The sequence below is a fragment of the Pituophis catenifer genome, unplaced genomic scaffold (assembly GCF_029215685.1).
Source record: "Pituophis catenifer annectens isolate HBS135680 unplaced genomic scaffold, rPitCat1.0.hap2 SCAF_7, whole genome shotgun sequence".
In the NCBI taxonomy this organism is placed as follows: Eukaryota; Metazoa; Chordata; class Lepidosauria; order Squamata; family Colubridae; genus Pituophis; species Pituophis catenifer.
Window position 1 is genome coordinate 25,858,226 of NW_027256887.1, and position 13,592 is coordinate 25,871,817.

Genomic DNA, 13,592 nt, shown 5'->3' on the forward strand with positions numbered 1-13,592 from the left:
CTCCCCGCATTTTTCACTTATTTCTCTTGGGAACACCCATCATCTATCAAAATGAGGCAGCATAGCAGGATTTGTGGGGGAACAGAGGCAAGAATGCATCTTTCTTGATTGGTAAATGCTTGTGGGCTAGTGGAAAAAGTCCCTGCATTTTTCAAATTGTTCATCACTTTCAAAATCCAAACTGTTTCTTCCATTCCAATGATTCTTATCTTTCATTACAAAAGAGCAATCCATCACGTATGGTTCCTGGCATGAGCTAGATTACTTCAAACTATTGAGCAAGATGATCTTGATCTGAAGGGCTCAGCAGCAAGATAAGCCAAACTGACAACCAGAATGCAACCAATTGTGTTTTGGGCAAGAACTGTAATGTTGCTGATTATTTCCAACAGTATGAAAACAAATCAGCACAAGTTTGGGCTCCACTTAATCTGATCCCTGAGCCTTCAGGATATCCCCACCCACTAGCATTCCATATAGAAATACTATAAATGCAATTGTTAATACATGTTGGATTGATTACCCTGATGATAAGTATATGTATATTCTTTGTGCATGTAGAGTCCATTTATTTATTTATTTATTTATTTATTTATTGGTTCAATTTATATGCGGCCCTTCTCCGGAGACTCAGGGCGGCTTACAATGCGTTAAGCAATAGCCTTCATATTTTTGTATATACCTGCTTAGTAGGACTTTCGGCCCCCCCTAAGCAGTGTTCTTTTTTATACAAAGCCAGTTTATTGCCCCCATAATCCGGGTCATTTTACCTACCTCGAAAGGATGGAAGGCTGAGTCAACCTTGAGCCTGGTGAGATTTGAACTTGCAGTAATTGCAGGCAGCTGGTGCTACTTAACAGCACTTTAGCCTGCTGCACCACCAAGGCTCTTCTTGATGTTAACATTGATGTTAAGATTCAGATTTTTACCTATGCAGTGAGTGTCTTCATAGTCAAAGGTATTTTGAAAACTCCACATTCAGCCGGACAAAACAGTGAATGCACAACTAAACCCATCGTCATCCTTTCCTAACAGTCCTTATTCCCACAAAACTCATGTTGATAGCTTACTTGATTGGATTGGCTATCAGAGACTTTGCTTTTTGAGTGCATTTAAAAAAATAAGCATGTTGCCTGGTTCATGATATTGTTCACTTCATCGTTTATTCATCTTCATACTCTAGCGCCTTTTCTTTATGATTTGAAATTCAGGCTGCCTCTGCAGTGAATGTGCTATCCTCAAAAACACTAGTGTGTTTTTGCTGCAAGTGAAGTCTTTCTCTTGGAAGAACAGCTTTCCTCTTTCCTTCCTCCTTCTACCAAGTAGGAAATTCATGGTTTTTTATTATGATTAGCTAGAAAAAATGGAAAATCCATTAAACATTGAGATGGACAGTCTATTTGATGATTTGCAAAATTAAGTTTACATATAGACAACATAAATTTTGAAGAGGTTTATTTCAAACATTCTTAAAATAACCCCCTTTAATAGACAGGAGTCAATACAATCCTCTGTCCAGAGTGACGCATCTTGAAAAGGTTTGATTGAAAAGCATAGAGCCAGCCCGTCTCTTGCTATGCTAAAATGTTTATAGACTTTTCTGTGATTTCCAGATTTTTATTGCACAATAGACAGATAGGATCCCACTATTTCCCCAAGGTCAATCCACCCAAAAATATTTTAGGGTTGTTTTTGCTAAAGGATAGAATTAGCAAATAATTCTGTTTTTGTTTCTTTTCGTATGGCCAGCTCCAAAAACAAATAGTTAGAACTTCCAATATGCAATATTTTAAGTTTAAATAAACCATTCTCCATTCTATGCATACTTCAAGGACTAAACCGAAGATTCTGCATTAACAAAATGAATATACGTCATTTCGCTACAATGATCTGAGGTTTAACCAGACTACTAAATTACATAGGAATTAACAGTAGTTAATTTCTTGTTTTCTTTGGTATTAATAATTTAGTTAGCATGGAAAATCCTAATGTAGAATCATTTCTATTTTGGCTTTATTGTATGTAATCAAGTTTTCTGAATGTTTGAATTCTTCAGTAAAAAGCATAAAAATCACATAATAGCTTAGAATTGCTTGAGCTCCCACATTATGTGCTATACCATAATCAATGCATGAACTCATCCAGACTGCATACCATCCTAAATAATAATATCATAAGTTAGCCATGCTTAACAGCACTTTGTCTTGTTTTATTAAATCTTTTCTTGAAAATGTGTTTAGTATTATAATAATATTGCTTCACAGGTCTGTCAAGTATATATTGTGCAGTTTCTCTGTCAACATCATGGTGAGGATATTTCTTATACACATGGAGATAGAGAAAGATATGCAAGTTGTAAGCTGACTGTTCTATAAAGAGCCTCTAATGATACATGTTGTATCATATGCTGTTGTTTGCTAACTTGCCTAGTGAAAAGTCTGGGCTATTACACATGCCCATGTTGTCATCAGTTACTAAATGTCTTTTGGGCCTTTGCCAGTCATACTTACAGAATAATTTGGGAAGTCAAAATATGATTTAGCACTCTGTTTTTAATCTTAATTGGTAAGGCAAGAATGTTATTGTTGATGGTATTTTGTTAAGATGCAAGAAAATATTATACATTATCAGTTATTTTCCCTTATAACATTTTATTATCACGTTTAATTTAAAGTGCATTATTATCAGCCCCACTAGATAGCCCAGACCAAGAACTCAATTTCACAGACAGGCTAAAATTGTTTTTTACTGAGGTGGGCGATAGCAGAATCTTGCAAGTCTGGGTGTGTTGTCTCCCCCTTTTTATACCTAATAAATCAGTGTCTTTCTGAGTTTCTTTTGAATGTTTTCTTTGTTCTGGAATGTTTCAGTCCCTTTGCCTAGGGACACTTCTTGCATATTTCCAGGTTTTCTTTACTTTCTTCTTATCCATCTATCTATAAAAGTCTTGAGTCAACAAACTCAATTCTTGGGAGACTTCCGGGGCACTGTAATATTAAAGAATAGGCTTTCTATCTTGCCATCTTTTGAGATGTTTTCTGCCATCTAGTCCAGGGCTGTCAAACTCCTGGCTCATGGGCTGGATGTGTCACATGCTGGCCATGCTCATGCCTGGTTTAGCAAAGGGGAAAAAAGTCTCAATACATCCTGTGACGTCACTGCAATGCTGCGGCTTTGATACCCCTGATCTAGTCTAAGGCCTCCTGACCTTGCTTAGGTTCCAGGACAAGATCAGCTGAAGTTGTCATCTAATTGTGTATGCCTCTACTTGCAAGGAAATCAAGACAAGACTATTTATTTATTCGTTCAATTTACATAACCACTCATCTCACATATGTGACTCTGGGTGGCTCACACAATTATATGCTGTGATGCAGAAATTATTACTTGCAATTATTTCTACAGTATCAAAACTTTTAATCACCAAAGCAATGTTTTGTTTCTTAATGGGGACGGAATTAACAGATCAAAGCTATTAAAAGTTTTCTATGAGCTGGAGTGAAGTTTCATTTGCATTCTATCCTGAAACACCAATTTAAGAAGTTCTCCCACATTTTTTAAATATAAAGCCTCTAAAAAAAATTTTTTTTAGTGTAGAAAATTGATCTTTGTAAATTTATCAATAGCAAAATGTGTATTATTCTAGATTGCCTGATTATGTCACTATTGACCTTCAGTTCTAATTTAAAGCATAAAAAAGTTAAACACAAAGTAATTTTGATCAATTAGGTTAGTCTCTCTATGTTTTCTAGGTGACCTGTTGTGCAGTCACCTTTATTCCTAGATAATGGGGATTGGCTGTGGTGATTGGTGATGACAGGAGTTGTCATCTAACATATTTGAAGAGCATTTGCTTCTTGGCTTCTGTGAGCTATAGAGGCATGTTCTTCATGTTTTTCACTTTCTAAAGCAAATTTTACATGCAATTAACCTGCAATTTACATGCAATTAAGAAAATGTTTTAAAAGTGCATTTGGAATTTCTGTATAATTTCATGCAGTGTGATAAAACATAATTATTTTATGGTTACAATTATGCAATTATATCTATATATGCATTATATGGACATTTTATCTGAAAACAATTCCTGGGAGAAGGCTGGAAAGGTGGAGCAAAGTTACAATAGTGATAAGGGCACTATTAGAAGAGTTGAAACACCAGGACAGATATGACAGATCATCAAGAAGAAAAATATGTATGCACTAAGAGTTGACAAGGACTTGATGGCACTTAATCCGCATCAATCATATGGTTGCAACCTTAATATCATAGCATGGAATTCTATAATTTTAACTCAACCAATATGTCGATAGCCACATGATGGATGTGTCCTAGCACTGGCCACCTTCGTTACTTTTTGCTTCAATCACAACACAACAGCTAAGAGGTAAAAATCATGTAAAACTGTATCTTGTCTATACTTCTTTCTTTTTCAAGTAAATTCAAGTCTTGACATAATCAACTACATTTACATATATGTACCTATTATAAATACAGACATAACTTCACAAATTGCCAATATACAAATGTTTTATTTTTTATTAGGTATCACAATTAAAAAGGCAAGTACCATTTATCCGATTGGCAAGTATATGAATGTAAAACATCAAATCCCTACAACAATTGAACATTATTTACAGAGGTCCCAGACATGGCATTAATTTTATCACATAAATATTACAATATTTCATCCCTGCACCCTGCATTCCTTGTGTATGTAGGTTTATATTATCAATATTAAACTATGGTATAATAATTTGCCTTAACCTTCAAGCATTTTTTTTCTCTTTGCCTGAAGGAGAATTATGTTTTTGTGCTAAGGCCTTTTACAGGTAATATTGCTTTCTCAGCAGACATGAAGTATTTGCTACTGAAATGGATGTGGCAGTTCAATATAATCCAGTATTATCAGCAAGTAGTTTGCTTACCACTCCAATCTCATCATAAATCTTTTAGTGTGGTATCCTTTCTGCGGAACAATAAATCTTCCCTGTAATTGGCTTCTTTATAAGTACTGTCTCCTCAAAGATATCAAAATATGTCTGATTCCAGAAAAGGAGATTAAACACTTGGGTTACAAGTGGCTTGCAACAGTTCTTGGCTTTCCAGTCTTTACAGGATTAGAGTTTTTAAACAACTTTATAAATATTAAAAGCTGTGATAAAATATTTCTGAAGTGTTCACAGTGCAATATTTTATACCCTAGCCAAGAATTTATCTATACACCTATCTATAAAATTAATTAAAAATCAGTATAAAAATAGAATGATTTGAAAGTTTACACACATACACACACCAACATTCCTCACCTATCTGTTGATTCTACATCAAATAGTCTATACAGTAGAATGCACAGGATTCCACAGGAACAGAAACCAGTATGATGTTCAGTCAAAAGTTAACCTTTTTTTAAAAAAAATACGCTTTTAAAAAATATTTTGGTCATCAGGAAGGCTTATGTCATGTCAAAATCTTAAGAACCAGTTGACAAAATCAAGCAGCTGTGATCTATATTTGCAGGATTTTTATTTCATTTTTTAATAAAAACTTGTTTAAATGTGATGAGCTGAATTTAGCAGCAGTAATGTAAAGATGCGCTCCCTTTGACTGAATAGGCTAGCATCTTGATTCAAGCTCTTCACCTTTTTTCTGTTGAATTTTTCACACAGACACTTTTACTAAACCTTTACTGTTTCCCTGCACAGTTCAGTATCCTCCTGTGGAATTTTGTCCACATAGCTAACATACTCTTCAGCCTACTGAGTAAAGGAATTTCTGACAGATTTCATTCTTGTCGTAGTACAGAAACATTTTCTTTAAATATTCATTATGCTCTTTTTGTGGCTGGTACATCCGCAATATGACATAATAATCTGTTGTATTCCCATCAGTATTCCAAAATTATTTTAAAAATCTGTGTAGTGATAGCTCGGACAATCTGATTAATGTCCATTAGATCTGGGCTACTTATATAGTAATATAAACTGCTATACCAAATAAACATCAACAGTGAAGTAAAATCTTTGAATGTTAGAATATTTATTTAGTTTGGCCCTTATTCAGTGAAAAGCACTTGACTAATAATATCAACTCTCAGTATCTTGTATTATGAGTAACTGAGAAATTTCTGAAACATCAGTTCTGCAGAGTATAGGTGGTCCTCAATTTACGAGCACAATTAAACCCAAAATTTATGTTGCTAAGTGAGAACTTTGTTAAGTGAGTTTTGCCCCATTTTATGACTTGCCACAGTTGTTAAGTGAATCACTACAATTGTTAAATTAGTAACATAATTGTTAAGTGAATCTGATTTCCCCATTGATTTTGCTTGTCAGAACGTTGCAAAAGGTAATCATGTGACTCTGGGACACAGCAACCGTCATAAATGTGAGTCAGTTGTCAAGCATCTGAATATCAATCACATGACCAACGGGATGCTACAATAGTCATGAGTGGGAAAATGGTCATAAATTACTTTTTTTTAGTGCCGAGGTAATTTTGAAGAGTCACTAAGCGAACTGTTGTAAATCAATAACAGTATAACAGTAGCTAGACTGCTCACAGTGAGTGATATCTGGCAGTAGATGAAGAATTTCCAATGCAGTGTAGTTACTGCAATTGCCCATCTCACATGAAAATTATATCTGAACAATACATTTACCTTGTAGATTTCAGCAACTTGAATTGCCTCCTCAAAATAGTGCAATTTTAACAACATATACACATATGCAGTGGTTTCACACACAGAAAAACACTTAAAAAGTAGTTGGCCATTATTTATGCCCTTTCCCCTTTAGCACAGTTTAATGAACTTCATCATGTATCTGCATTTCTATCTATATTATCTTGTGATGACAGCAGAGATGGATATGGTGTGACACATTTCACGTTGACGTAGGTGGCATTCACATGAACATAATGTTCCCCAATAAAAGTGGAGAAGATCATGGATATATCTGAAACTAGCTCAGAAAAGGCTGGTCGTAGTTCAGGCTTTGGATGCCAGCATTTGAGCATGACTTCGTATCTGCAATGAAAAAGCAGAAAAATGATTTTTAATCTATTACATTTAATAACATGGTTTTTCAAGATTTCTAGAAGGTACTTACAGTGGATCAGGACAATATTCAGGCTGCAAGAGCCTCCTTCCTTGCAGTAAGTAAACGGTAATATCAAAAGAGCTGATATCAGGATAAGGAGGTGCGCCTCTTGTCATTAGCTCCCAAAGTAAAACACCAAAGGACCACTAACAAAAAGAACATAAACATCAAATCATAAGGCTGTGAAAGAAAGCCACAAGCATTCATAATTAAATATCACATCATCAACAAGACAAGGCCAAAAATTTTGCTCTGCTGTTGCATTTTTGCAATTTAGGAGAACAGAAGTAAGAGGCAAGTCTTAAGTCTTGGAGGGTTGTAAGGTGGTCATTAAACCCCTTTAAAATGCTTTCCCTGAATTTTTCTTGGTCCTTCTATCCTTGATATGCTGTGCATAACCAGGTGACTACCTCAAGCTGATGGCTTGCATCAACAAAATTGCCAGTCATCTAGTCCAATATTCTCTATTTTGACAAATTTTCTTTACCTAACTTTTTTTTTAATGGGGAAAAATAATAATTGAATCTGGGATTTCTTCCATGCTAAACAGAAGTAATCTTTTGTAATTTTTGCATTAATGGCCGCAAGCTAACAAAGGCCTAATAAGAAATTAATCTCCAGAACAAAATAAAAATTCACGGGGAAAGGGGGTTTCTAAGAATAAAGCACAGCCTGTTGGAAAAATGTTGTATGGAATTGATGAAGAAAATATGCATTTATCTATCAAACATACAGATAGCTTAGAATGGTTTTTAAGTCTTATGAAAAACGGAATTGATGAAAATGAACCAGGGAAGCAAAAAGTAGGGCCCACCAACTTCTGTTTTGTGATCATCAGAGTAAATGGCCAATTTGGAACACCTGGAAAGCTTAAGAGCAAAATAACCCAGCAGATACTTAACACTTACATTTGAATCCTTTAAGGCTGAAAGATAATGTCCCACCTATTCATTCCCAAACCCAGATCCAGCACACATTGTTACGTGATTCTAAATCTCTTATAGGAAGTATGATATTGCTCTCAACTGGAGAGCAGTTGTTAACTCATATATTAAGGGCACAGTTTCAAAATCCGGTCAGCACCATCAAGCTTTTCATAGCAATCATTCAAACTTAGTATTTTAAGATTGGAAACTTTCTTAGTTGTAGGTCATCTGAAATACGGACACAAAAATACCCATTAACTTTTGCAAATTAAGAAACAGGCTAGTTTTGGTTTAAGGTGTTTTTCCCCTTGCATTAATCTATTATATAATTCTTTTCCTTTGATATGTCCAATAATCTGTTGAAATATAATCAGCAAGTCCCATATAATGATAAATATATTACCACATCTGACTTTGTAGTGAATTTCTGGGTTTGCAAACTTTCTAAAGCCATCCATTTTACTGGCAATTTTGCTCCTGTTTTATTGTGTACACTGTAGTACTCCTTATCATATACATCTCTCGCAAGTCCAAAATCAGCAACCTTGACTATGAAATTTTCATCCAGCCTACAAAAACAATACACACACAAACATAAAATATTATTTGGAACTAAGAAGACAGAATTTACATTTGTGTAGTCAGGTTACACTTATGATTAATATAAACAAATATTCCATTTACAGTCATCCATTCCTTCCTGAACGTAATGTTGCTTGTAAACAACCAATTGTTTACTTACAGATATCTATGTTCTTCAAAAATAGGCTAAGGGAGGATTTCATCAGAAGAGAGAATACAATTATAAATAAACTAAAGTCCAGTCTTCACCGTTTTCTTTGGCTAGCTGATGACAAATCTTTAATAAATCTATGTCACAAATGAAGGCAACTATACGTGTCCCAAGGAAATGTTGCAGGATCCAGTCTGGGTTAGTCACCTGCACCAAAGGTTTAGTTTTCCAAACTTTTGGACTCATGCTGGAGCTCATCCTCAGGGAACTAAGGAATGTGAGCTTTGGCCTATTCTGTGCTAGTATTTACGTGGTACGTGTGTGTGACTTTTTATTTGTTGCTTGGGATGTTGATGGCCAACAATTTAATAGCAGCCATCAACACCCCAATCAACAAATAAAAAACCACACACAACTAGGCACCACATAAATGCTGGTATAGCCCAAAGCACACATTCTGTAGAGAGAAGTTTCCTGAGGATGGGCTCCAGCACTAAACCTCTGGTCTTGATGACCGACCCAGATTGGATCCTACAAATCTTGTTCATTTTGGAGTGTTGGATTACTTCCTAATCTGCTACCTTTATAAACTGGTTCTCTTTATTATCTTATATCCTATCTCTTTTTATATAGGTAGAGCTAATCTGGAATAGCTTGACTGAAATGCAAGACTAGTATTAGAAGACAGAGTGGTTATTAAATATAGGTAGTCCTCATTCCACATGGTGAATTAGAACTGGAGACTCTGTTGTTAAGTCACATAGTTGTAAATTGAAAAACCACATGGCCAATCCATTTAGTGATGGTCATCATTAATGAGGACCATGCAGGTCATTAAATGAGGATCTCATGTGATCCTGACTTCTGATTGTTTCTCCATTAACTCTGCTTGTGAGAAGCTGGCAGGTCATAAATTGCAGGGATGCTGCAATGGCCATAAGTAGAAGGTCTAGTAATAACTACCACTCATTCAGTGTAATTATAAGTTTGAAAAAGTGGTCATTGAATAAGGACCATTTATATTACAGCATAGGAACTGGGTTGAATTGAATGCCAGCAAATAACTAGATTTGACCCTACCTTAATAAAGCAGCTCCTACTTATTTTCTATACTGTATTTTCTTCTACTTGAAATGTTGACAGCCTAAGCCTGATTTTTGTATAAATACATCTGTACTCTTTTACAGGTAGTCCTCAACTCACAACCACAATTGAACCCAACATTTCTGTTGCTAAATGAGACATTTGTTAAGTGAATTTTCCCCATTTTGTGACCTTTCTTGACACAGTTTTTTTTAAAAATTTGATTTATATGCCGCCCTTCTCTGGAGACTCAGGGAGGCTTACAATGCGTTAAGCAATAGCCTTCATACTTTTGTATATTTATACAAAGTCAGCTTATTGCCCCCCCCAAACTGGGTCCTCATTTTACCTACCTAATCTTAGAAAGGATGGAAGACTGAGTCAACCTTGAGCCTGGTGAGATTCGAACTTACATTAATTGCAGACAGCTGGTGTTAATCACAATGCTTTTAGTCTGCTGAGCCACCAGGCCCTTTTTTAAATGAATCACTGTAGTTGTTATGTTAGTAACACAGTTGTTAAGTGAATCAGGTTTCCCAATTGATTTTGCTTGCTTGTTAGGTTACAAAAGGTGATCATATGGCTGGGATACTACAACTGTCATAAATATGAGCCAGTTGCCAAGAATCTGAATACTGATCATGTGACCATGGGGATGCTGCAACGGTTGTGTGAAAAATGGTTCTAAGTCACTTTTTTCAGTCCCATTGTAACTTCAAATGGTCACTAAATGAACTGTTATAAGTCAAGGCCTACCTGTATTATCTCTATTCTATAATGTATTATTCATATTTTATAATGCAATAAAAGAATTGACATGGGGTGGAAAGAGACTTGTACGGCCTGATTTTTCCACTTTCATGTAACATAAGTATGGCCAGTTAAGTCTAAATAACCACTTTCAAAAGTAATCAAAATATTAAATTACTCACATTCATTACATATAGTTGATAGCAACTTTGCTGACTTATTTAATAATTGACATTATTAATCGGCCGCACAATTCTTTTCAAATGGGTAGCCATAACTTTATAGTAATATAACTTAAATTTCACATGATGATATAATTTTAAGTTATAATTGATAATTAGTATAATAAAATTAAGTTTTAATTGTGGATAATTATGACCAGTTGATGCTAAGCTCATTATTCATAATGCGAATGATGAATTGGCATAATGATTCTCACTTCTCTTGGATTATTGAATAATTATGCAAAGTAATCTGTCTGGTTATCCTGATACCAACAAGATTTTTTCCCCACAACTTTTGCTTGGAGTAAAAATTCTTATTCTGACAGCAAATGTCAGAAAACGTGAGGAACAAATAACTTGTTCTAAAATTGCAAGCAGTGTCAGAAGCTGTGCTTCAGAATAGTTGGTGGGATGAAGGGGTGGGGCGGGGTTGAATCACATCATTGTTGAATAAAGCAGCTATTTTGGAATTTATTTTTCAAATGGAACATAAGCTGTGTCCTTCATTTCTTAATCAGTTTATGAGACTATTATCTCTATTAGTTAAAAGAGTTAACAGCCTTTCTTTAGTTACAGCCTATCATTCTTTTTTGAAGTTCTGAACACCATTTTTGAGACTTCTTTATTGTTAAACGACAAGGAAGAAGGTTGCTAGAGGCAGCCAAAATAAGGAAGTGTGGAGTATCACTTGGAATATAAGGATAAAAGTTGTGGTCTTAATTTACTACTTTTAAAATAATCTGTAGCCCTGTAATGTTTTTTTATGGGTGGTTGAAATTTGCTGATTTTCATGAACTCTGATTGGCTAGAAAAAGGAAAAAATAAAGAAATAAATAAGTAACATTTCTGACCACCAGAGGGAGCTAAGAGATATTTAACTCTGAGCTGGAGTCTGTCGTCAAGGGAATCTTTGAAAAGACCATACAGATAATTGCTCTTTTCATAAATCAGTTAGAAGATATTAATTATACAGAGGATATTAAAAAAGAACAAAAGATACAATTAGGTGTAGAAAATTATCAACCCGCTGTGTCAACGCTACAAAAGCTGGACAATGCAAATAACCTAACTGTACCTTTGGAATATAAATCTGGTATCAGCTTTTTTTTTATGCTGATGGTTTGAATACAACCCTCCCAGTGCAACTGAAACAAGAGTGCCAAGTAAATTCACAACTCTCAAGAGGTCAAGTTTTGGAGTTTTTCCTCATGGATACTAACTAATATATATATAAAGTGTTTTCTATCGAGACACCTGGTCTACCCCAGCATGTGGGAGGGAGCGTACTGCATCCCTTTCGCCTTTCAGCTCCAATCCAGGAGTCAAGCAGTCGCATTCACGACAAACCATTTTATACCAAATTTATATTTCGCTGATAAAGAAATAAAGGGAGACTAGTATAGATCTATTTCAAGCTATTTAGCTCTCATCAGCTAGCCATACATGCAGGCAGCCCAAGTTTGAATCCAACTAAGGGTATGGCTAGCTGATGAGAGCTAAATAGCTTGAAATAGATCTATACTAGTCTCCCTTTATTTCTTTATCAGCGAAATATATATTTGATATATATATACTGAAAGGAAGCTTTAAGCTGGTTTTGTACATATAAAATCTTGTACAATTCCCAAAGTTTTTAAAATACTATAGACTAAATTTGAAAATAAGAGAAGAAAAAGATCCATTCCATGAGGATAAACTCGACGGAGAGATTAAAATTCAATGAGCTAATTAGGTTTTTTTTCCCTGCTTTATATATGTAATACTTGATTACTTTTTAAAGTGTAAAATACCAAAACTAAAAAAAGTGTTTTCTCTCTTTAGTGTTAAAAAATTGAAATAATATAGAGGATTTTCTTAATATAAATTATGATAAAGATTAATGAGTTAACAGAAACATATATTTCTGCCCACGGCAAAGAGAAGTAGAGATGGTCAAATTGATTCTTTTATCCAATGAAGAGAATATATCTAACCTTGTTTCTATTCTGAAATTGCTTCCGGATTTTGTGCTTGCAATGAAAAAAATATGAAATTTTCTTTTTGTTAACTAGATAGGCTTATTGTTATAGAAATGGTTTGTACATACTGTTGTGTAAAAGCAAAAAGTTGTTGTTGTAATGTTATCTTCTACTGTGCTAAAGAGAGTCAGATTTTGGTGCCCTTTTCTTTCCTTTTCTTCTTTTACACTATATTTCTTTTTTTTCCCCTCACCCACTTCTTAGTTTTCCATGACTTTTAAAAATTTTCTTTGTATTTTGTATTTTGAAAAACCAATGAAAAATCATATGGAAAAAAAAGGAGGAAATGGATGGAGATTACAAGATTCAAAAAAAAAAAAAAGAGGTAAGATGTTTAAAGAAGAAAAGGAACTATATGAATTGGAATGGGCATGATGGAATGAAGAAAAAAAGGTGTAAGAGGAAATTGGTATCAAAGAGTTGATGCAAATTAGATTTTGTTTGTTTAATCTTTTCTCTTATTTATTTATTTCATTTTCTTTGGCTTACTCTATTTCTGTGCTTTTCAAAATATTACTTATCTTGAAAGAAAATAACATCATAGGTATGTAGGTATGTTAACATTAAGCATGTTATTGTGATATAATCGAATGATATTTCAGGAACAAAGGAAACCTGTAAAAATGCAACAGAAAACATGGAAATATTGCCTTCTCAGAGAAAACCAACACTGAACATTGATTTATTGAAAGGACGCTCCTCAAAGCAGAACAATTTCAACCTCAGAAGCCTGCATAGAAAGAAAAAGCCCTTTAGCA

The 13,592-nt window shown here is 34.5% G+C and overlaps 1 protein-coding gene across 1 annotated transcript in view; it reads right to left on the reverse strand.

Annotated features, from left to right (window-relative positions):
- Positions 1–4,550: 4,550 nt before the first annotated feature.
- Positions 4,551–13,592, reverse strand: part of MET (MET proto-oncogene, receptor tyrosine kinase) — a 147,092-nt gene continuing 138,050 nt past the window's right edge. Inside the window, exons 19-21 of the mRNA XM_070946653.1 lie at positions 8,430–8,595; positions 7,110–7,246; positions 4,551–7,027 (exon numbers count right to left, since the gene is read on the reverse strand). Coding sequence (XP_070802754.1) covers positions 6,817–7,027; positions 7,110–7,246; positions 8,430–8,595 — 514 coding nt within the window. The 3' untranslated portion in view covers positions 4,551–6,816. The remainder of the gene's footprint in view (positions 7,028–7,109; positions 7,247–8,429; positions 8,596–13,592) is intronic.